At 39.5% G+C, this 22,907-nt stretch overlaps 1 protein-coding gene across 6 annotated transcripts in view; it reads left to right on the top strand.

Annotated features, from left to right (window-relative positions):
• The window catches only part of TMF1 (TATA element modulatory factor 1), a 35,795-nt gene extending 14,014 nt beyond the window's left edge, over positions 1-21,781 (top strand). Inside the window, exons 6-17 of one of the 6 annotated variants that reach the window (XR_012159757.1) lie at positions 883-1,025; positions 5,456-5,622; positions 5,823-5,979; positions 6,626-6,718; positions 9,257-9,413; positions 10,374-10,566; positions 12,475-12,544; positions 12,629-12,721; positions 14,099-14,236; positions 14,963-15,109; positions 15,264-15,429; positions 16,142-16,224. Coding sequence is in view for 5 of the 6 variants with exons in the window: in XM_073351056.1 (XP_073207157.1) it covers positions 883-1,025; positions 5,456-5,622; positions 5,823-5,979; positions 6,626-6,718; positions 9,257-9,413; positions 10,374-10,566; positions 12,475-12,544; positions 12,629-12,721; positions 14,099-14,236; positions 14,963-15,109; positions 16,142-16,267; positions 18,038-18,181 (1,628 nt within the window). In the remaining variant the exon portion in view is untranslated. Of the gene's footprint in view, positions 1-882; positions 1,026-5,455; positions 5,623-5,822; positions 5,980-6,625; positions 6,719-9,256; positions 9,414-10,373; positions 10,567-12,474; positions 12,545-12,628; positions 12,722-14,098; positions 14,237-14,962; positions 15,110-15,212; positions 15,430-16,141; positions 16,268-18,037 lie in introns of those variants that run through there. The other 5 variants (XM_073351057.1, XM_073351056.1, XM_073351058.1 and 2 more) reach the window with 5 other exon arrangements.
• The last annotated feature ends 1,126 nt before the right edge of the window (positions 21,782-22,907 follow it).

Genomic DNA, 22,907 nt, shown 5'->3' with positions numbered 1-22,907 from the left:
GGGACTAAGGCCTGGTCTACATTACAGAGTTAGGTTGATGTAAGGCAATTTAACGTCGATCTAACTCTCTAAGTGTCTACACTAAAATGTTGCTTCTGCTGGTGTGACTCGCCCACTACACCAACTTAACTCCACTTCCACAAGAGGGGTAGAGTCAATGTAGATGTAGTTAGGTCAACACATTTTCAGTGTAGATACCGCATTGCTTACGTTGACTGTTGCTGCCTTTCAGAAGCTGTCGCACCCTGACAGTACGTGCAAGTACTCCTGGTGAGGATGCGCACCGCTGACAGAGGGAGTGTAGTATGGACATGAAAAAGCAATTTAATAACTGTGGTGGCAGTCAGCATAATTTTGTACTGTAGAAATACCCTTAAGAGGGAAGTTTTCAGGCATTGTGACATCACTACGCCTGTTCCAATGGGATCGGAGGAATGATGACTATACATTTAAGATGGCCAGAATCCACTGACAATAGAAAACATTATAAGCCTGCCATGTCAGTAGCAGTGTAAAAATACTATAGGTTGAAGTGATTGGGAGAGAAGAAAATAAGCAGCTTTAGCACTGATTCACTGTTAGTTTAATACTGGAATAATAGATGATTTATGTAGATTCCAATGTCTTTTTATAGTAAATAATGTAGTCCATACGGCAGTGGCATTAATTATCCTTAATATAGCACAGTGTAACATGCAGATACTATGGCAATAGGTGCTATATGGTGCCCTAATATTTGAAATTAAGCACTATAGAGAAGTCAATGTAAAATCATATTTCTTGGTGATACTGTTACTCCTTAGAGAAAACAAATCTTGCACTACATTGGAGGATGGAAGGGCATGCTAATACTTAACTTTATACACATTTTTCTTTTTAAAGGAGAAAAGCTTTCAAAACAGCAACTACACAATTCCAACATCATTAAGAAGTTAAGAATGAAGGAGAAGGAAAATGAAAATACTAATACAAAACAGAGCAAAAAGATTAAGGAGTTAGAAGAGGAGTTGCAGCATTTAAAACAGGTTAGATATATTTGCAGTCACATTCTGTAAATCACTTTATTCTGATATTGGTGCCTTTAACTCTGACTATAGAAGGTAGTCTTTTTGAGAGGTTTCATAATAGCTTTTGTTCCCTTGTACTTCATTGTGGTTTGGAGATCGTGGTCCCTCTTCTGATTCTCAGTAGTTTGGGGCATATGGTTTCTGGATGCTTTCACTCAGTACATTAACTGTTCTTCATCATTTGTTTCTAATTCTGTAGTTCTTCTTTGTTTGCACTCTTTCTCAGTCTTCCTTTGGGGGATAAATTTATGTAGCTGTAGTTAGGTTTTTTTATACAGTTCATTATGGGGGTCTTTCTAGAAAACTTTCACTTGAAATAACTGTATTTTTTTATTGGTGTTTCACTATTGCATTAGTTGAGATGTTGAAATACTTCAGTAGTTGCAGATGTTGTCCTGAATGAACAACGTCCATCTCTAATGCCCGCTTACAAGGATCAGACTTAGTTTATTTTATTGTGATTTGCTGTGAAAGATCAGGACACAAATGTCACGTCATGTTTTCAGAAGCTTAATATCCTCTTGGCTGCCATAACAGGTAGCTAGTTTAACCTTGGTGATCAGATGTGAAATTCCCAGTTTAGCTTTCCAGACCTAGGTTTATGGCACTCCTATGAAGGGCTCTTTTTAGTATGTCATCTGCATTAAAGACATTATTGATTCTCATACTTTGGAGTGGAGGTATATTAGAGCAATCAGAGAAGTTTGATGATATTATTGTAGTTCTTCGTCGATGTTGCTGTCAAGCGTTCCTGCGGTGGCTCAGTAGCATGAGTACCAACCTCAGGGCCGACTGTCAGGAAGCAGGGCACAAACCCCAAAGTGGCTGAGGTATGCAGCTCTTAGATTTCACCAACCAAGTGTAAACTCCTCAGGCAGTGTAACAGCCTAATCATGGAGTCACAGACATTCCTCTTGGGTACTCTGATCTATCTTGTCACTTAGTCAAGCTTGCCTTAGTGATAGATGGTCCCTTATACCAAAAATTACAAGAATGTTCAGGTTACTCTGAGTCCCAAAGGACCAGTCACTTACCCCACGTCAGTTGCACCTTAGATCTCACATCAATCCTCTGATAAACTATCTAAAGATTTATTATCTAGGAAAAGGAAATAACAGTTATTTACAAAGTTAAAGCAGATTAACCATTTGTGTGTGTATATGTTTGTCTTAAATTTCAAATGGTAATAGAAGCTTCTATAATAAACAAGCTCTGTATGTCATTTATGGCTAAGCCAAGCACTGAGGATCTTTTGCTTATGCTTAGTAATGCTTGCCCCTCAGAGTCCAAGCAGCATAAAAGATCATTCTCGTTTTTAGGGCTTTTTATTCCTTTCCCCCTTCTGCTTCAAGTTGCAAATTCAACTGTTGGGAAGAATTCAGATGCATGTCTCTTCTTCGTGGGGTGGGAGAAACAATCCACAAAACCTTTTGTCTTCTGATGTTCTGCAGTGGTACATCTTGTGTTTGATTGGCCATCTTTTGTTGGAGGGGCATAGCCTTACCGCTGCAACTGTGCCGCTGTAAGATCTCCTGTGTATGCTGGCAAGAGAGCTCTCCCGCTGGCATAATTGAACCACCCCAAACGAGCAGCAGTAGCTATGTCAGTGGGAGAAGCTCTCCTGCCGACATGCTGCTGTCTACGCTGGAGCTTTTGTTAGTTGAGGGGTGTTCCCCCGTCCCCCACAATCATGGAGCACCGATGGGGGGGAAAAATGGTGGTTGCTCAGCACCCACTGGCAGCCCCAGCACCTCTCGCCTGCCACAGATCAACCATTTAGCAGGAGGAGCTGATGGGGAGGGGGAGGAGAGAGGGTGAGGTGCCCTTGGGGTAGGGGGTGGGCAAGGGCGGGAAGAGGTGGGGCAGGGGTTGGGGCTTACGGGAAGGTGTGGAGTTGGGGTGCGGCCTGGGGCGGAGTAGGGGACAAACCTCCCCCCCTTCCCTCCCCCGGAAAGGACAAAGTCAGCACCTGTGCCCCTAACCATCAAAAGTTTTACCAACAAAAATGCTAGTGTAGACAAAGCCTAGTTTTTCACACGTGTTAATGCTTCTGTCCTGTCTGGTAATTTACTGTTACAGAGCAAACACGTAAGAATTACCTTATAATGTGGGATATAGGTATTATAAGTGAGATTAATGCAGGCAGCAACTTACAAGAATTTCATAAAGTCTAAATACAAAACACATTTTTATAACTGTAATACTTATATTAATAGTACTAACGCACAGATGAGCCAGATGGGTTCCAACTATGTATTCATCAGTGTTCAGCAGAGACCTGGGAGCCTTGGCATGTGCAGACACCTGGTCTGCCAGTGTCACAGTTGCCACCTAGTCAACAGTGGTAGTCATGGGCAGTGGGTGGGGGAGGCTGAGACTCCCCAAATGGTCAGGCGTGGCCCCACCCACACTCCGCCCCTAGGGTCCCAGGCTGGGGCCATGCCGCCCGCTTTCCTGGGGCTGAGGAGGCTGCAGCGGTGCCACTGCGTGCTCTCCCTCCCGGTGCTCTGGGGCTGGTGGGGCGACTGCAAGCACTAGCCAGTCTGGGGCGGGGGCTGGTGGCTACGGTGTGGGGGGCTCTGGGTTCTGGGGCGCACAGAATAGGCAGGGCCTCAGGCAGAAGGGGCGGGGCTGGGGCTAGCCTACCCCAGCCAGAGGTTCACGAGTCGCCCATGGTGGTAGTTTCCTTATCTCACTAGGCATCCCAGCTGTGATGGCTTGGATCACAGAAACCCCTGGGAGCTGCCACCTGATGTGCCAAGTCAACTTCTGCTCCTGCTTTCCTGCCCTGGCAGCTTAGGACTTCAGACCCGCTAGCCTGCTGCAAACCCAGATCCAGGTCTGAACCACGTCCCCTAACAGCTGTGGGCTTAACTGAAAGCAGCTTACAAAAGTGTACCTATCTTTAACCCTCAGATGCCCAACTCCCAATGGGGTCTAAACCCTAAATAAAACTGTTTTACCCTGTATAAAGCTTATACAGGGTAAACTTATAAATTGTTCGCCCCCATAACACTGATAGAGAGAGATGCACAGTTGTTTGCCTCCCCCCGCCCCCCCAAGTATTAGTACATACTCTGGGTTAATTAATAAGTTATTTTATTAAATACAGAAAGTAGGATTTAAGTGGTTCCAAGTAGTAACAGACAGAACAAAGTGAATTACCAAGCAAAATAAAATAAAATCTGCAAGTCTATGTCTAATAAAACTGAATATAGACGAAACCTCACCAGTTCCAGTAAGCTTCCTTTTACAGACTAATCTCCTTCTAGTCTGGGTCCAGCAATCGCTCACACCCCCTGTAGTTACTGTCTTTTGTTCCAGTTTCTTTCCGGTATCCTTGGGGGTGGAGAGGCTATCTCTTTAGCCAGCTGAAGACCAAATGGAGGGGGTCTCCCATGGGCTTAAATTGACTTTCTCTTGTGGGTGGAGTCCCCTTCCTCTCTCCTATGCAAAGTCCAGCTCCGAGATGGAATTCTGGAGTCACCTGGGCAAGTCACGTGTCCATGCATGACTCACAGTTTCTTACCAGGTAGCAGCCATGGGTCACATGCTACCTTGAACATCCTCAAGTAGACTTCTTATGTGGATTGGAGCTGTAGCTCACGAAAGCTTATGCTCAAATAAATTTGTTAGTCTCTAAGGTGCCACAAGTACTCCTTTTCTTATTGTACTTCAAGTGCTTCTTGATTTACACATTCCTTCCTTAAGAAGCTGACCAAATGCTTTACAAAGGTTACTTAAAAATCAAGTCAGTACACAGCCAATATTCATAACTTCGAATACAAAAATGACACATGCATACAAATAGGATTAATAGATTCATTAGATCATAACCTTTACAGAGAGATGTTACATGGCATATGTAGCATAAAACATATTCTAGTTATGTCATATATACATTCATAAGCATATCTCCATAAAGCCTTATGGGGGGCACCATCACATCAGCATCATACTCCTCTCCCTTTTTTCTTCAACTTCAGTTAAAGCTCTATTCCAGGAATCTTACATTTTAGGCTTTCAGTCATCAAAAGTAATTTAAAGACTATTCAGTGGTCTTAGTAAGTCTTATTTGGGCTCTTGATATTTCACTCACTGAAACTTACGTTAGTGCGCAGCGAGGCTTTCTGTTGGCCCTGAACTTGATTGTCACCAGTTGTCTATGCCCGTGCCTAGAAGTAAATGTCACTCTAGAGGCCTGTGTCTGTATTGACTCACAGGTATGCTGTCACCATTCTAGTGCAAAATGTTGTTGTCTTGGAGCTGGCGTTTCAGGTTTAATGGAATTTAACTCAGGAAGACTTAATAAAATGCTCCATCTTAAATTTGAAGAGTTTTTTCAGTTATTTTGGTAGACTGTTATCAATTTTTTTTCACTCTAATAGGTGCTTGATGGCAAGGAGGAGGTTGAAAAGCAGCATCGAGAGAACATTAAACAACTGAACAGTGTGGTAGAGCGACAAGAGAAGGATCTCAGCAGACTTCAGGTCGACATGGAGGAGCTTGAAGAACGGAACCGAAGTGTTCAAGCAGCACTTGACAGCGCATACAAGTAAGCGGATACTTGCATGTAAAAATCAAGAAGTTTACACTTAGAAACTCCTGTGTGTGGTGCCTGAGAAATGTTTATAATATGTAGTAAAAATTACTTGTTAAGTCACATGGTATAAACTGTGAAGATCACTGTAGTTTTTCTACTTAATTTGAATTTTATGATATAAAATTCCGGTGCCTTTAATTCTTGGTTTGTAGGGAACTTGCTGATCTTCACAAAGCTAATGCTACAAAGGATAGTGAAGCACAAGAAGCAGCATTAAGTCGTGAAATGAAAGCTAAGGAAGAACTTGGATTAGCTCTGGAGAAGGCCCAAGACGAGGCCCGCCAGCAGCAAGAGGCTTTAGCAATTCAGGTGAGCTTTAAGCCTGGGGATTAAAGCTTTCTCCTCTAATTTGAGAGTTTGGGCTATGAATGATGTGCTCTGCTGAAGGGAACCAGGCTTTGTGCAAGCTGGATGTCAAAATTCTCCTCCATTCCTCCAAAAAACAGCTTTTGCCAAAAACAGCTTGAAAAAAATACTTAACAAATCTAGCACGACTGTTCTGTAACCTAGTAAATAGAAAATAGTATGAACACCAGATAAGTCATAAATTCAATTAACAATGAGCAAAACATAGGAGGAGAAATGTCATAATGCACTAAACCACTTGTCCAAAGTCGTAATCTTTATTTTAAATATGTTTATCTTGTCTAAATTCGTGATTATAATTTTGGTGGTAAGCCACAGTTCATGCTTGTGCCTTTCTTGTTATGATGTTAAGTGTTACTTCCTTGAACTGGGCACTGTGTAACTAGTAGTGGGTGGGTAAACTAGTGAAACTATTATGCACATGTTGTGTGTGGGTATGCATAGCTGACCTGTAAAACTCATAAACTGGGGCCCCAGGTACAATATTCACTGATGCAAATACACGTGGCTGTAGCAGTGACAAGTGGAAACTGAATTCTTCATTCAGAATTAATGAAATATAGTAATTCTCTACTTCCTGCTGATACAGGTGGCAGACTTGAGACTGGCACTTCAGCGAGCTGAGCAGCAAGCAGCAAGAAAGGAGGACTATTTGCGCCAAGAAATCAGTGAATTACAACAGGTGCAGTAACAATTAGAATCATAGAATGATCAGGGTTGGAAGGGACCTCAGGAGGTCATCTAGTCCAACCCCCTGCTCAAAGCAGGACCAATCCCCAATTTTTGCCCCAGATCCCTAAATGACCCCCTCAGGGATTGAACTCACAACCCTGGGTTTAGCAGGCCAATGCTCAAACCACTGAGCTATCCGTGTCTCTCCCCCCCACCCATTTGTTTCATTGATATTTCTAGCTGCTCCGTGTTCGTTTGGTTCAAAATAAAAAATGCAAGGATTATACTGAGATAGACAAGGTGGATGAGGTAATGTCTTTTATTGGACCAACTTCAGTTGGCAGTGACAGTGCTAACCCATAACCCATTGGGGACCCTAAGCAGGAATGTTCCCTCCCTCCCTGCCTGCCCACCCCCCCGCCCCAGCTCATACTAAAAAAGCGAATAAAAGGGCCCCTTGAGCTGCTCGGGGCCCTAAGCAATTGCTTAATCCGCTTATGTTTAGCGCCAGCTCTGTTTGTTGGTGAGAGAGACAAGCTTTTGAGACACACAGTGCACTTCTTCAGGTCTGGGAAAGGAAATCCCAGTGTCACAGCTCAATGCAAGGTGGAACACATTGTTTAGCATACGTAGTTAGCACATAGTGTAAGGGACCATTCAAGGTAGAGCGGCCCCTTACCACCTCTGTTGTCATAGGACAAAAAGAGAGGATTAGTGGGTTACAGATTGTTGTAACAAGCCATAAATCCAGTGTCTTTTCTGAACCCCCACTTCTGGCCTTCAAACAACTCTCCAAGCTCATCATCAGAAGCAAGTGCCTGACAGACCAAAATACAGCCACTCAAAGTGGCACCAGACCCTGCCAGACCAACAGATGGAAAAGCTTCAGACATATCTCCATTACTACAGTTATCAACACCCCCCACAATACATATTTCAAGGTCCATGGATTCTACACATGCCTATCACGTGTGGTATACCTCATTCAGTGCACTAAATGCCCAAATAATAAGGTATGTGGGTGAAAACAGACAATCACTTCGCACTCAAACTCACAAAGGAAAATGCTATGAGAGAAAAACACCCCATCACCGGTGGGATGGACACTTTTCACAAATCGATCGCTCTATATCTGACCTATCAGTCCTCATCCTCGAAGGAAACTGCACAACACTTTAAAAAAATGAGCCTAGGAGTTTAAATTCATGTCTCTGCTAGACACTAAATGTGAACCAAGATACTGGATATATGGTTTATTAAAACAGTCTGTAACCCACTAACCCCCCTCTTTTTGTCCTATGACTGCAGAGGTGTTAACGAGCCACTCTACCTTGAATGGTCCCTTACTATATGTGCTAACTACATATGCTAAACAAACCATTCCAGCTTACATTTTGTTGTTACTGTGGGAGTGCCTTTCCTGGACCTGAAGAAGGGCTCTGTGTGGCTCAAAAGCTTGTCTCTCACAAACAGGAATTGGTCCAATAAAATATATTAATCTCCCCAACTTGTGTCTTTAACACCCCGGGACCGATACGGCTACAACTACACTACATACCTAGGATTATGTTAAGTTATTTGTTTAGGGGAGGGACTTCTAAAAGGGGAATACAAAATGCTAAAATAACTTGAAAGTTCATAGGTCACAAGATACCTTTTAGGCCATGTCTTGTGCAGAAGAACATTAGGAACAAATGTTAGGAAAAACCTTTGGTTGTTCTTTGATTTTCAACCAATATATTTCTTTGAAAATCATTATGCCAGCTTTTTAAGCATGACGGATCTTTTTAGTATGAAGCAAAATTTAGCCATTAAGGTTGTGATTATGCTGTAAAACTTACAGCAAATGGACACTTAAATCCCTTCCTGTCTTCCCTGGAAGAGTGGATTACTTTTTCATCCTTTTCTTTTAGGAATAGTCCAGAGATTAGTCTAAATGTGGCCTCTTCCTGGGGCCTGTGGAGAGAGTATTGCCTAATGAATGTGTTAGCACCAGGAGGGAAATAACTTGATAGCAGATCCTGTTGAGGTGTGAAGTGGTTAGTAAAGAGTCAAAACTTGAACTTTTGGTAGGGACTAATTAGGGGAGAGAAATCCCCCAGAATGGAGTGCTCTTCTTTCTTCTCAAGTAATGGCATTTTTAAAATTGAATTCAATTTTTAAAATTGAAACCATAATATGCTGTCAGCTAAGTATTAAGGCCTGCTAGATGAGGCTTGTCTTCTGCTTAATACTGGAAACTCCAGTTATATACTAACACAACACTACCATCAGAAAAAGGGTCCTTTGGCAATTAAATCTTCTTCTACTGTCTGACTTTAAACACCAGACCTGTTTCCTAATGACTTGTCTAAAAAGTCACTCCAGCTCTTGATGATGTATTATTCTCCTCTAACTTTACTTTATTAAAAAAAAAAGTGCAGTTTTAATAGTAGTTATTGTAGAACATGTAAGGATTGTAGTTACATTTTTAGCTGAATTTTGTGGTAAAACTTAAACTGTCATGCCGTGTTAAGGTTTAATGGCATTGAACTAATTCATAATTCAGAGACTCCAAGAAGCAGAGAATCGGAACCAAGAACTGAGTCACAGTGTTACATCTGCCACCAGGCCACTTCTTCGGCAGATCGAAAATCTGCAAGCAACACTGGGAGCACAAACCTCTTCATGGGAAAAGTTAGAAAAGAACCTTTCTGACAGACTTGGTAAGTCTAGCTTGTATGTAGATTTTAATGTATTGTGTGACTGTCGGGGAGACACTAGATGGCAGTAATGTAGTGAGAAGAGCATAGACTTATGTCTAAAGTATGGGAGATCTGGGTTCAAATGTGTATCAGTAATATAGGATGATACATAGGTGTGTTGCAAGGGTGCTGTGAGGCGTGATTTACTGAATTTGTAAAAGACTTGAGATGGTATGGTAGTAGTGATTTATATAAGTGAAGAGCACTGTATGTGTATATATAGAATTTTAAAGGAGAGGGGCAGGAGTGAAAATGGACCAACATCTTGAATTGTCAGATGTGGTTTTTGGATTCCATGACCTGGGCTCAGCTAGTATAATTTACTGTGTGACTGTCCAAGGCTGTGAAACAAATATATTTCAGCTGCGTTGAGGGTTGTAATGAAAAACTGTTGCCCGTTGGATGAACAAAATGACAATGGAATAAAATGTCCAAAGCCACAGGTAGGGTATGTAAATGTTTCCTTTAATTATGTACTCTTCAAAACTAGAATCTCAAATCCTCCTTGCCTGGCAATCCTCTCTACCGCCAATTGTATATTCTTGTTTGGTGGCAGGCATACTGCCACCAATCAGTTCTCAAACAGTGCTGTATCTACTCGTCCACAATGAGGCCTTTACCCTGCTATTACGTGCTTCTCATGGCTAATGCCAAGATGTAATTGCTTACAATATTTTGAATGCTGTTGAAAAGACTACATTTCTCATGAAGCCTGGAAATAGTACAAGAATAAACCTTTATAATGTTTGAAAAATAGCTGAATTGCATCTAAACATTTGGCAAATATGCCAAACATTTCAATTAGACACCTAAATAGTTGGCTTAAGTTTTGGATGACTGACTATTTTGGCGTAAAAGTCAGCTAACAGTTGTTTTGTTTTTTTATAATGGATTGTGTATTTACTCTTTCTTGGGAATTAGGTGAATCTCAAGCCCTCCTGGCAGCAGCAGCTGAGAGAGAACGTGCTGCTACAGAAGAACTTCTTTCCAATAAAATTCAAGTGTCTTCCACTGAATCACAGAATAGCCTCTTGAGGCAGGAAAACAGTCGCCTTCAGGCTCAGCTAGAAGCAGAGAGAGCCAGACTCAAGAAACTGGAAAATGAAAACAATAGGTGAATTGGGTTAAGTTCTTGGCTCATACACGTTTCTTTAGATTCATATGGAAATGAAAGGAATATACTATCAAGTTTTTGTGTTTGAATAGGAAGACTTGCCCTTTTGTATGTATTTGATAACTACCATATAAAATACTGACTGTGTTGCCGGCCAAGTTTTATGAAGGAAGACACATACAGAGATCCTTTTCTTTATTTGATACCTGCTACTTTCAGGTCACTTCAGCTCTTCTGGGCTATCCATGTACCCTTAGGGTTCCTAGAGGCACTTCTTATGCATTGAGCCTTAAATCTCTCACCTCACCCAGGACCAGTCACTCTCACCTACTTTATTTGCTTTTGACAAGAATATTAAATAATGATAATTGGTGGCAGGAACCGTAGGCTTGGGGAGGCTATGCCATCCCAAACAGCCAGATGTGGCTCTGCCCCTGGCCCTGCCCCCCCTGCTTCCTCCCATTCTGCATGCGCCCCTCCAGTCCCCTAGCCAGTACTGGCCATGGCTGGGGCTGGGGCTATGTCTACGCATGCCGCCCACCCTCCCGGTGCTCTGGGGCTGGAGCCGGTGGCTGCAGTGGGGGAAGGGGCGGGGCCTCGGGTCGAAAGGGTGGGGCTGAGGGCTAGCTTTCCCCAGCCTCTGGTTCATGTGCCACCCATGATGATGATCTCTTTGGCCCTACTCTTGCAAGCTGCTTTGTGTAATTGCAGTCTGTGAGCCTCCATGCAGGCACAAGGGTCCATCTGCACAGAGCAGCTTGCAGGATTGGGACATTAGAAAGCATCCAACATCTTCTCCAAAAAGAAATTAAATCAATCAGTTATCGCATGCTAAGAAGTTGAACTGTGGCAACGACTATATTCTTAAACATATTCCTGCTTTTAATAGTAGAAAAACAAGAAAACATGTCCCTTGAAGACTAATGCTTTTTGGTGGCTCCACGCCACCACCTTCTGAACTTCTGCCCTGATGCATTTCCACCAACATCCAATACAGGCCTCCCACCTCTGCCTCGGCACAGACACTATTGTAGAAGCAAACCTGAAGTCAGTAGCAAAAATATTAAGTAACTATGAATTACCCTTGTGAAATTCTTCCTCTTGACTATGTCTCCAACAAACTGTGTTTGTTTCCCTTTTAACCCCCTGGGCTGTTCCTGGGGGGAGGTGTGCTTTCCTGCATTGGGATTCCAGTTCATATCAGGAAATTCCCTTTTCAGCATCCTGGTGGTACATTGGGAGGATCAAAATACTTTGGTGATCTTTCAGTAGACTTCATCCTATCTAGTCAACTACAGTTTCTTCCCAGGCAATCTACCGGTCCTAAGAAATTCTGACACCTGGGATAGTTTTGCCTCCTGGTTTCTGAGTTTAATTGTGTTAATTTGAGGAGTCATATGTCCACTTCTGTAGTATGCTTACGCTATTTTTTTGTATGAGAAATAGTTAAAGATAAGTTATTGAAAGTTGCTTTAAGGTTAATGTAAGTATTATTGGTTCATGCAATAGTAGACCAAGTATCCAGAATATTAAAGCAGCATGCACACAACAAACGAAGCGTAAGAGGATATTGCATGGAAATATAACAAGTGGTTAAACAGAGGTTCTTAAGATTAGCAAACATTCTAGTAGCCACATGCTACTTACAAATCAGTGTGAGGGTATTTTTCTAACATCGTAGAGAAATAGTTTTAGTTCTCCATTTGGTAATACAAATCAATTCTGTTCCTGATGCAGTTAAATATTAAGCTTAAATATAGATATATATTTGTATAGGAAACAAATATTGTGCATAATGCTTTTGTCAGTTTCAGTAAATTATTTTTCTTTGTGGGAACCTAAAATAAAAACATGAAGAGAAGATTGTCTTTCATAAAATTACATTACTTTTCCCTTTTTTCAATATAGATATGAGGTTGAATTAGAAAACCTGAAAGAGGAGTGTATGAAAACTCTTGATGAAGCAAAGAAAGAAAAGGTATTGGTTAATTCAATATTGCATTGCTTCATCATAAAATTCTGAGTTTGCAAGGGATTAAAAATCCACATTTCCTCCTTCTAGACGCTGTTAGCTACTCAACTGGAAATGGAGAAAATGAAAGTTGAACAAGAAAAAAAGAGAGTAATTTTTGTACAAGAAACAGCAAAGGAAAAGGTATTTAAATTTGCTTTAATGTTAATTCATGTGTTTCAAAAATCTTATTGGGTCACATGATGACCGAGCAAGTCTCGAATGCTAAAATGTCATATAAACAACAAACAAGGATTTAGAGGATCTAGCATGGTAATGGCATGAAACTAAGTGTCTGGGACTTCTCTGCATCTTTTTTTTTTTCCTGTGAATTCAATGCTTGTGTGAAAGGCACTGTATTGACAGTCCTGAATAATTCCTCTATTTAGTCACAGAACAAATGAAACAGGGATAGTATCAGCATAGGTTGATCCACACTGTTGCACCAGTGTGCCTTTGTCCTTACCTTGAGGGGCATGACATTCAATGTCTGGGGCCACTGAAAAACTCTTGCCTCTGCTGATACTACCAGCAAGGTGCCGGTTAATTCTAGTTGTGATGCGTCTGTGTGATATGAATGCTGGTCTATAGGCCCTGACTCACTTTGTTTAGCATAGGTTACCAAATGCCCATCAGTTGGCAACAGCTTTCAGTCACTACCAGTCAGCAGTTGATATTCTAACACCACTCTGTCCTCGCTGTTAATCTCCTAGTTGCTGCAGTTCTGAAATCGAAGTCCTGTTCAAAGTTATTTACTTCATCCTTAAGTCAACATGTATTCAGTTGCTGACTGCAGAGGATGTCAGCCTATTTAGAAAAACTCGTCAGTAACAGAGTTTAGCCTCAGAGATCCTGAGTTTGAGCATTGTAACGCTTTTTAAAAAATCTCTTCACTGTCCTTCATCCAGGGAAGAACCTACTTTTTATTTAGGGTGTAATTTCTGTGAGGCACATGAGCTCAGCGAAACACTTAATTGTCTCTAGGGCTCATGTACTTTTGTGGTCTTAGGCCAGCATTCTGCGGTGTGGCTACTGAAAGACCACTTCCCTTTGCAGTAGGTAGTAACGTCTGTTTCTGCATAGCCAGGAAAGCCTAAGGCAGTAGTGGGAAACCTGCAGCCTGTCAGGGTAATCCACTGGTGGGCCGCAAGACGGTTTGTTTACATGGACCATCCGCAAGCATGGCCGCCCGCAGCTCCCAGTGGCCGCAGTTCACCGTTCCCAGCCAGTGTGAGCTGCGGGCTGGTCAATATAAACAAGTGTCTCGTGGACCGCCAGTGGATTACCCTGATGGGCTGCAGGTTGCCCACCACTGACCTAAGGAATTGAACTTGGGCTAGATGTACTAGTGACACTGTTAAATCCACTTCACTGTTTAAACTTCAGTTAATATACAGAAAAAATGAATTTGTGCTCTACATTTGGGAGTGAAAAAAGAGACCCCATTATATGCAAAAAGGTCTGTTTGTTGTCTTCTTCCTCAACAATCTTTGTTCCTTGTATTCACTTTCTCTTAACTAGCTGTTGTATTTTTCAAAGGAGCGCAAGTCATTTACCTTATCAACAGTGGAAACTGTTTCGAGTACTCCAACATTGTCACGCTCAAGCTCTATAAGCGGAGTTGATATGGCAGGGCTTCAGGCATCCTTCCTCTCTCAGGTAATGTATCATTTATCAATTGATGTTTTTTGATAAACCATTTTGCTACCTTTTGTGTGTTTACAATGAATTATGTTGGAGTCTTCAAATAGTTTTATTGGCATGTTAATTTTATCTAGCTAATAACTGCTTTGAAAAAATAGTGATTTCAGCTATTTTGCTTTCTTAAACATACCTACAAAATGTCTAGGTTTGCATAGCATTTGAACGAGGATGCCTGAGAGCACATTTAAAAAAATATAGTAGAATAATGTGGAGAATATAAACTTGAAGTGCTATTCCCGTAATTCGTTCCAAAGTGCTTTATAAAATAAGTTGACACTATATCTAAAGTTGACTCGACTGTTAATCCAGTGATTCTAGTTTAGTGCACCACTCACTCGTGACACACTGCCACTGTCTTGATGCAATCTGTCCAAAGGCAGTTGCTTCTGATGACTTTATCTATGAGAATATAGAGATCTATGCTAGCCAAATGGCAGTGGTAAGGGTGACATGACAGCAAGCAAACTTGTCATGACAGCAAGCAGCTTTGTTTAGCTATTCAAAATGAGCTTTTGTTTGGAAGGAATATATTTGAAGCATTGAAACTTTTGACTCTAATGATGACGGTCTTCATTTGCTGTTTGTATTGAATCAGTAGGCTCTTGCTTCTAGTGCTAAAGTCTTCAAACGTGAAATAATCTCAATGTCCGATCTTGTGGTTGGTTCACTTTTTATTTGTAGGATGACCCTCATGATCATTCATTTGGGTCAATGTCTACAAGTGGGAGCAATCTTTATGATGCTGTAAGGATGGGAGCAGGTTCAAGTATAATTGAAAACCTGCAGTCGCAGTTAAAACTGAAGGAAGGAGAGATTTCTCACCTACAGGTACTGTGAGAATCACTTTAAGTTTATTGTGTGTGTCATAAGTAGAAAGATGAACATGATTTTACTTTACTGGTTTGTTTTACAAAGTTTATTTTACTGATAGCTGTGTAGGGTCTGGATGTGCAAACAATGGTTTTGTCTTGCACTGATGTAGGGACACTCCTCCCCACCCATCCCCCAGGCAGTTCTGTTAAAGTCATAATGGGCCATCACAAGAGACGTAAGCATGCATTACCTAGTTTTTGGATGAGGTGGATCAAGTAGACTCTACCTGGCTATCTCAACATTGATCAGGGTTCCAGGGAAAGGTGAAGAAAAAGGTGAGGAGTTCGTGTTGAATGCTGTTTCATAGGGCACTTAATTGAAGATGCTTTAAAAGCAGTATATCAACGTTCCTTCCCCTGTCCATCTCTGTGTTACCTGATTTGATTGCTTCTAGTTTCTACTGATCTGGGAGTGAAAATCCCCAAGACTTAACATAGTGGAAGCGTAAGGAATACTAATGTGAATTTATGTGGCATGCAGGTTGGAAAATAAAGAAACCACTTAAACGTGTGTCATTGTAAACCTGTCTTAAACTTGAATAATGTGTTTTTTCATGTTTAAGGTGTATGTACTCAGTTTAGCAAATTAACCTTGAGCTTCAATTTTTATGTATGAAAGAGCTCTTTAAATTGACACCTTACCCCACAGCAAATACTGTCTTACCTATACTATATTATTTTCTTACTTTATAAATCTGACATCCGCTTGGTACTGTCTATATCAGTGATACTCAGACTGAGGCTTGCGAGCTGCAAGTGTATCTTTAATGTGTCTCCTGTGGCTCTTTGCAGCACTCTCTCTCTTTTGGGTAATGTTGATAGCTATTTTGGCTCTTGAACCACTGAGGTTTGAGTATCACAGGTCTGTATAATAAATTGACTTCCAAGATCAATCATTCTAATTTTTTTTTTAATGAAAAACAAAGTTAGTAACTTAGTATGTCACTCCCAGCACAAAGCTCTAACTGTTAAATGCCTGTTATCTTAGCTGGAAATTGGAAACCTTGAAAGAACTCGATCAATAATGGCAGAAGAGCTGGTTAAATTAACAAATCAAAATGATGAATTTGAAGAAAAGGTAAAGGAGATACCGAAACTACGTGCACAGCTAAGGGTAGGTGGCTTTCATTTATATAAATCAGGTGAGAGATTGACATGTGATTTATGAAAACTCTTTTTACTAAGTTAATCATTCATAAATAAATATGTAACTCTGTAGATGCCCATTGTGATACTTAATACAAAATCTCTTTTCATTAAAGTTGAAAATGTGGTAAGAATCACAAAGTATATTGAATTATTAAAAGTTAGGCAGTGGAAAAATAACTCAAAGTAATACAATTTTAGACTTGAAAATTAAGTGCTCTTTTTACAGTAAAACTGATAAATTGGTTTGTAACTTCATACGATGCAGTTTAGAGACGGATGGATTTTGTCAGCAGATTTTGCTATATTGCATGGCAATTATCACTTACTTTCCAAATTGATTTTCAAATTGTTATGCTAGTAAACATACAGTTCAGTGAGTGTGCATACCTATAAAAGAATCCATGTTAAGAGTTAGGAATTGTGATATGCAGAGAGAGCCATAATTTCATAATTATGCCCACTGTCAGGAATACTAAAATATGTCACATCATCAGTATAATTGCATGTGTAAACGACCACTTCATAGCCATATAGTCACTTGCACACACAGTTGTCATAATTGTATACTGAAATTAGGCATGCATATTTTTGTGCTCAGAGCATTCCGAACATCTGGCTTGGAGCTCATAATTTTTGAGTGAATTGGAAGTCTTGAGAGCCAGCATAAGAATTAGAGTATTCCATATGAGTTTAGCAAAACATAACCTATCACAGTAAAGGTTTGATCCTGTCTGATCATGATACTCATGGAACTAATAAAATAAATATTGCACATTTTTAATCCACTCTTATTACTTAACTTCTTGGGTCCTTTTTTGTTGTTGTTCTGTTTAAAGAGAACACACACATGCAAATCTTTTGAATTGCAATTATCTCATTCTGGAAAATGATTCATTCTTTTTTATACATGCAGCATGTTAAATTTTCAAACCAGAAAGTTTTTGACACTAAGCTTCTTCCTACAACAAAATCTAGTGATGGTTTGCTGAATGTTCTCTCCTTGACTCATTGTAAGTTATGAACATTAACAACTGCACAATGTTCAGACTGCTTTGTACTACGCAAAAATGAAGGAAAAGCACTTCTGAAACTGTTTTTGGCTTTCATGTGTACAAGCGCTTGTAAAATCTGTGATGTGAGAGAGATTTAAAATTGAATATTGTAATTTAAAGTGACCTGAATCATGTAGTAGATGCCTTTTCATTAGATGATGATTTGCGGACCTTTCCAGATTATTTTACTTTGAAATTCATATAGAAACTACAGCTGCCCACCTGCTGAATGGAATGCTGTGAGCAGCCAACCTCTGTGTTTAAGCCTTCAGTTACATTTCAAGAGCTTAGTGGTCTTCTATAAAACCCTTAGTGGTCTGGGGCCTGTTATCTGATATACCAGAGAGAACTTGCAAAAAGTGCCTATTTTCTATAGAGACTTGGGCATTAAAGCCAGAGTCATTTATGAAAATTTTACTCCCTCACCTCTTTTTGCTCTTTGTAGTTAAAAATCCTGCCTTTGGAATTTGCTTCCTTTCACAGTTCCCAAGAGCACACATTTGGTGATATTCAGGACACAATGCAATATGTGTTTATATGGGTTAGCATTAGTTTAACTTTTCAGCTTTTTTAATACTTAAAGCATGATAGGCAATGTGTTAGACAAATAATGAAAACAAATATATGGCACTGCTTTTAAATTGGGGAAACAGCCAAATAACCAAAAGCCCATGTTATTCTAGGATTTGGATCAAAGATACAATACTATTCTTCAGATGTATGGAGAGAAAGCAGAAGAGGCCGAAGAACTTCGACTGGATCTAGAAGATGTGAAAAATATGTACAAGACTCAAATAGATGAACTTTTAAAACAAAGACACAACTAATTCCTGCTGAAACTGTAACTTTCCAACAATGACATTAAACTGTAAAGAGTGATGTTTATGTAAATGCAAAATTCAAATGCCTTGTAAAAAAATGTACTATAAAAATGGGATTATATTGTAGAGTTCTTCTGTGGGGAAAAATCATTACGCTTTAACAGTGTCTAGTACTGTTGGCAGTTAAATTATTTGTGCATTATTTAAAATGTGTTTAAATAAAACCATCCCTCTCTATTTAAGGTTAACCAAAAGGTGGACCATTATGTACAGACAGTAGCACAGAGATTATTTGACTAATGTAATGTTACCTAACCATACAGCACTGGAAGGCGTAAGGATAATGTAGCATGAGGCTTTATTAGACCTGCCCCTGATAATTTGCAGATTACTGTTTTACACGCTTTCATGGGTGTACAGATAAGAGTTAATGTTGGAGGATTTTTTTAATGTCCTGAACATTTTTTGTATGATTTTATAGTACAAATAATAGTTGTTTTTTTAACATGACTATAAATAGCAATGACTTGCTGTGTGAAACTAAAGGGGGTAGATATTTTAGGCTTAGCTTTTTTTTATTAAGTGAAAATTTCTGATTTCTACTTTGGGGATCTTGAACATGCAAGAGTAACAATTTCATGTTTGTAGACAAAATTTTATCTTCATATAACATCTTTTATCTTCACTCCCCAAAGCAAGGAGATTGACTCAAGACTGCTACTCTTGTTCTTAAACCCACTGCTCCATCTTGAATACTCTTTGTGCTGCATTCCTGAAGCATAACGGGGCCATTTAGAGACAGTTTTGCCTGTAGCTGTAAATCGAACTAATGTCAACTGCAATAAGCAAGACAATTCTTTTGGTTCTTGTAATTTTGGGTGCTGCTTTTTAACAGTACTGTTTAAAAAAACAAAAACAAAAAACATGTATATAAAATTCTCTTGACACAAAATAATTGCTGCTGCTCTTCTGTAGCCATTCTTGGTCAGTCTGTCTGTCTTTAAACATTTTTAAAAGTGGATTCTGATGTAGTATAATTTTTAAGATAGCCTGAAGTGGTTAGAAAAGATCTCCCATTTAGGAAAGGCATTGGCTAGGAATCAGATAACAACCACATAGCTTAGTGTATAAAGAGCTACATTTCAGGTCATGTGTCAGAGGGAACTTCTGAATCAGACCCTTGGGAGTGCTGAGAATTAGCTTGCCTTCTTCCTCTTTGCATTCCAGACAGCAAATAGTTCATTACATCTCAGATTTGTAGCAACGATGGATACTTACAGTGTGAACTATGCTGCATATGAAATTAGCTGCTTATCATACCACTGCCTGCAATCTGAGAGATTTCTCTCTCTTCCTGTTAAGTTACAAATGCATATTAAGTGTCAGAGAATAGTCCCTAATGTGTTATAGCTCGGCATTAGTTGGACTTAATGGGACATTGAGACTTGACTGAGGCTTGGTCTACACTAGAAACATATATTGGTTATAACTTCATCGCTTAGGGGTGTGGAAAATCCACACCTCTGAGCGATGCAGTTATACCAACCTAACTCCTTGTGTGGACAGCACTATGTCGATGGGAGGGCTTGGGAGCCCTCCTGTTGACATAGGTAGCATCTTCACTGAAGCGCTACAGCGGTGCAGCTGCACCACTGCAACCTTTTAACTGTAGACAAGCCCTGAGGAATCAGCCTCTTCTAGAGAGATACTTCTGTAGTAGGGCTTTTCTTCTCAGGGTCTGCCTGCACTAGGTATTTCTGCACTGATGTAGCTACTCACGTGTAAAACGGCGTTTGCACTGGTGCAATTTACACTTTCAAACGAATAACATCTCTAGATTGGAGATCTGCACGACAGGAAAAAATCTCCAATGTTAGCACTAAGGTTTAGAATGAAATATTTAGAGGATTCTAATAAAGCAATAGAGAATTGTAAGGATGCTAAAAGTTATAAAGGCCTGCATCTGTTATAGTAATGTTTAAAACAATTTAAAATAGCTGTTTTGTCTTGTGGGTAGTGAATTCTTATAGTTTCTTTTTCATCATGGAAACTAATATAGTTCTTATACTAAAAGACAAACTACGATTTTGCTTTCTTAAAATGACATTCAATTGCTGGTAAATACAAAATACAGACTAAAAATGTTCACTTATTTTGCAGAGGGTGAATCATCTACGGGTTGGTTAAATCGGTTTAAATTCTGATATGTAAATATTTAAAAATTGAGCCATTTGTAATGGAACCAATGTTCTAGTAGAGTTAAACTTAGTTTAGGGCAGCAATTAAGAATTGTTTTCACATAGTAGTTTCCCATTACAAATGAGACAGCCACTCATCCAGTAAAAAGAATGAACAGGTATCTAAAAAATGAAGATAAACTAATAGTGATTTATTCTTAGTAGACAAGTCAAGGACTACTCCCAAGAGAGAGATGCATCTAGCTTGGCATTTTTATTTGACATGATTGCAGGTGCTTTTCTAAGAGACTGTTCCATGCTTAAAATATGAGGGGGTAATTTTCAGTCAAAAGAACTGATATAGCAACTGCTCTATTCACTAATAACTGCAAATATTTTTCAGATGTTCTTTTCAGTATTGAAGAGAGTGAATAAATGGGAAAAAGTAGTGTACATTCTACATTCACTGTTTCTTCATTGGTTTTAGATATAAAGTGATATGTCACGTACTTCAGGCCCAGAATTTAAGTTTTACAAAACTTGACAGAGATTTTATAAATACTTTGAATTCAGCCATTCTCCTGCAGTGAAACCATTCACTATACTAGTGCAGTAAATTCAGAAAATGAAACCGTCTAATATACTTTAATCATCAAAGCCTTGTGAAACATAAAAAGTAAATAACATACATGGTAAAAAGTAAAATTTTCACCACTACATTTTAAAAGTTTTGTTTTAATGATCTTGGGTGTAATATTGTTAGTTGTTTCTTTAAAACATTTTAATATACCGGTGTCCCTTAGATGCAGTGCTGTTCTTGAGATTGTGTAAGAGAAATTTTTTTGGGGAAAAATGGATTATAAAAAGATTTTGGAAAGGTCTAACTTCTATTCAAATTAATAGATCAAAATATTACCCAAAGAATAACTGTTTTGTCTGTATCTGTTACAGTCTCCAGTAATAAATACTATATGAGTGTGAAGAAACATTACCATTTCAAGACTTGCTCAAAGTACATTTTTCAAATGGGGCCTGTTCTATAGCCCACTGAAGGCAAGGGAAAGACTCCTGTTGGCCTTGGATTAGCTCCATGGATGTCTAATAGGGAGAAATGAAGGTTCAGTCCAACACTCATTTACTTTAATGAGCATTGCATTGCATCCTTAATGAACAACCGGAGTAGATGTTCCAAATACCATCTACCTGTATGTGTGTAAAAAAATTTATTTTTGCTAAAGAAAAGTTAATTTGTCCTGTTATGAGACAGTTTTTGTTATGGTTATGTAAAGGGCTACAACTATCTTGAATATAAGACAGAAAGTGGATTAATATACTATGAAAATTGAATATTTCAATTCTGATTGTAAAATAATGTAAATAACCTGTATAAAAAAGGGGTTGGGTAAAATAAAAATGGATGCTAATAGTGTGTTCCTAGTTTTCTGTAATGAAGACTGAAAACTAACTGATGGTAGATGATTCTTTGCAAATGTCAACATGGCAGCCTGCAAAGAAAATATCTTAGCTAATTTAAATAAGCAGCCCTCAAAAAAATGAACATTGAATTGAACCAGGGTTTCTGAACACTTGCAATTTTTGTTTGTGCCCCAATATCTAGGCACAAGAGGATGGCTTACCAAATGTAATTCTGAATTTTAATGCTGTTACAGGATTAAGATAATGCAGAATTTGGACTAACTTCCCTTTAGGCTGTAAATGTAAAGTATCTATCAAATGACCCATTAAAATTAATGGGACTTAAATTTATGCTTAAGTGCTTTGCTGAATAGAGATGTGAAGACAGATGGTCCAGTGGTTAGGGTGCTAGCCTGTGACTTGGAGGAGCTGGAGTCAGTTCCCTGCTGTGCCACAGATTTCCTGTGTGACCCTGAACAAATCACTTAATGGTTTGGCCTTGGTACCTCATCTGTAAAACAGGGATAATAGCACTTTCCTACCTCACAGGGGTCTTGCAATAATATATTAAAAGGATGTGAGGTGTTCAGCTCCTATGTGAATTTTGTTTCCTCTTAGCTTATAGACACTTTTTAATTTTAAGAAAAACGGAAATGTACTAACATCAATAAATTGAACTGTGCACCAACATTGGGTGGACCAGTATTAAATAATGTTACTGTAGGTGACAGTCCTAGAATGTTAACCCTAGTCCTTTAGTTCCAAAGGTCCCTTTTCTAGCCTTTGCCCTTCCAAACTGAAGCACAGCATCAGAGAGATCCAAAGACTGGCCAATGGCATTTTCAAGCAATAAAATAGCAAGTGATGTCATTCTCTCGTCCGCCATAGTCAATCAAAGATATGTTTTAATTAGCCTGAGCTTCAAAAAGCTGTGCTCACCGCTTGCTACTGTGAATGGCAGTGTGAGCAGAATCCCCAAAGCTATCCACACATTAGGAAAAGTGTCCTTCAGCTTTGCATTGTGAATGAATGGGAAAACTTGGGAAGCACTCTCCACTCCATGTTGCAAAATGTAACGGATGTTGTCCAATTCAACACGGAGGTCTTTATCATTGACATCCAAACATTCCCCATGCGTC

The sequence above is a fragment of the Lepidochelys kempii genome, chromosome 7, assembly GCF_965140265.1.
Source record: "Lepidochelys kempii isolate rLepKem1 chromosome 7, rLepKem1.hap2, whole genome shotgun sequence".
NCBI lineage: Eukaryota > Metazoa > Chordata > Testudines > Cheloniidae > Lepidochelys > Lepidochelys kempii.
The sequence above is the reverse complement of the archived record's forward strand: the minus strand, read 5'-3'. Positions and strand labels throughout refer to the sequence as shown.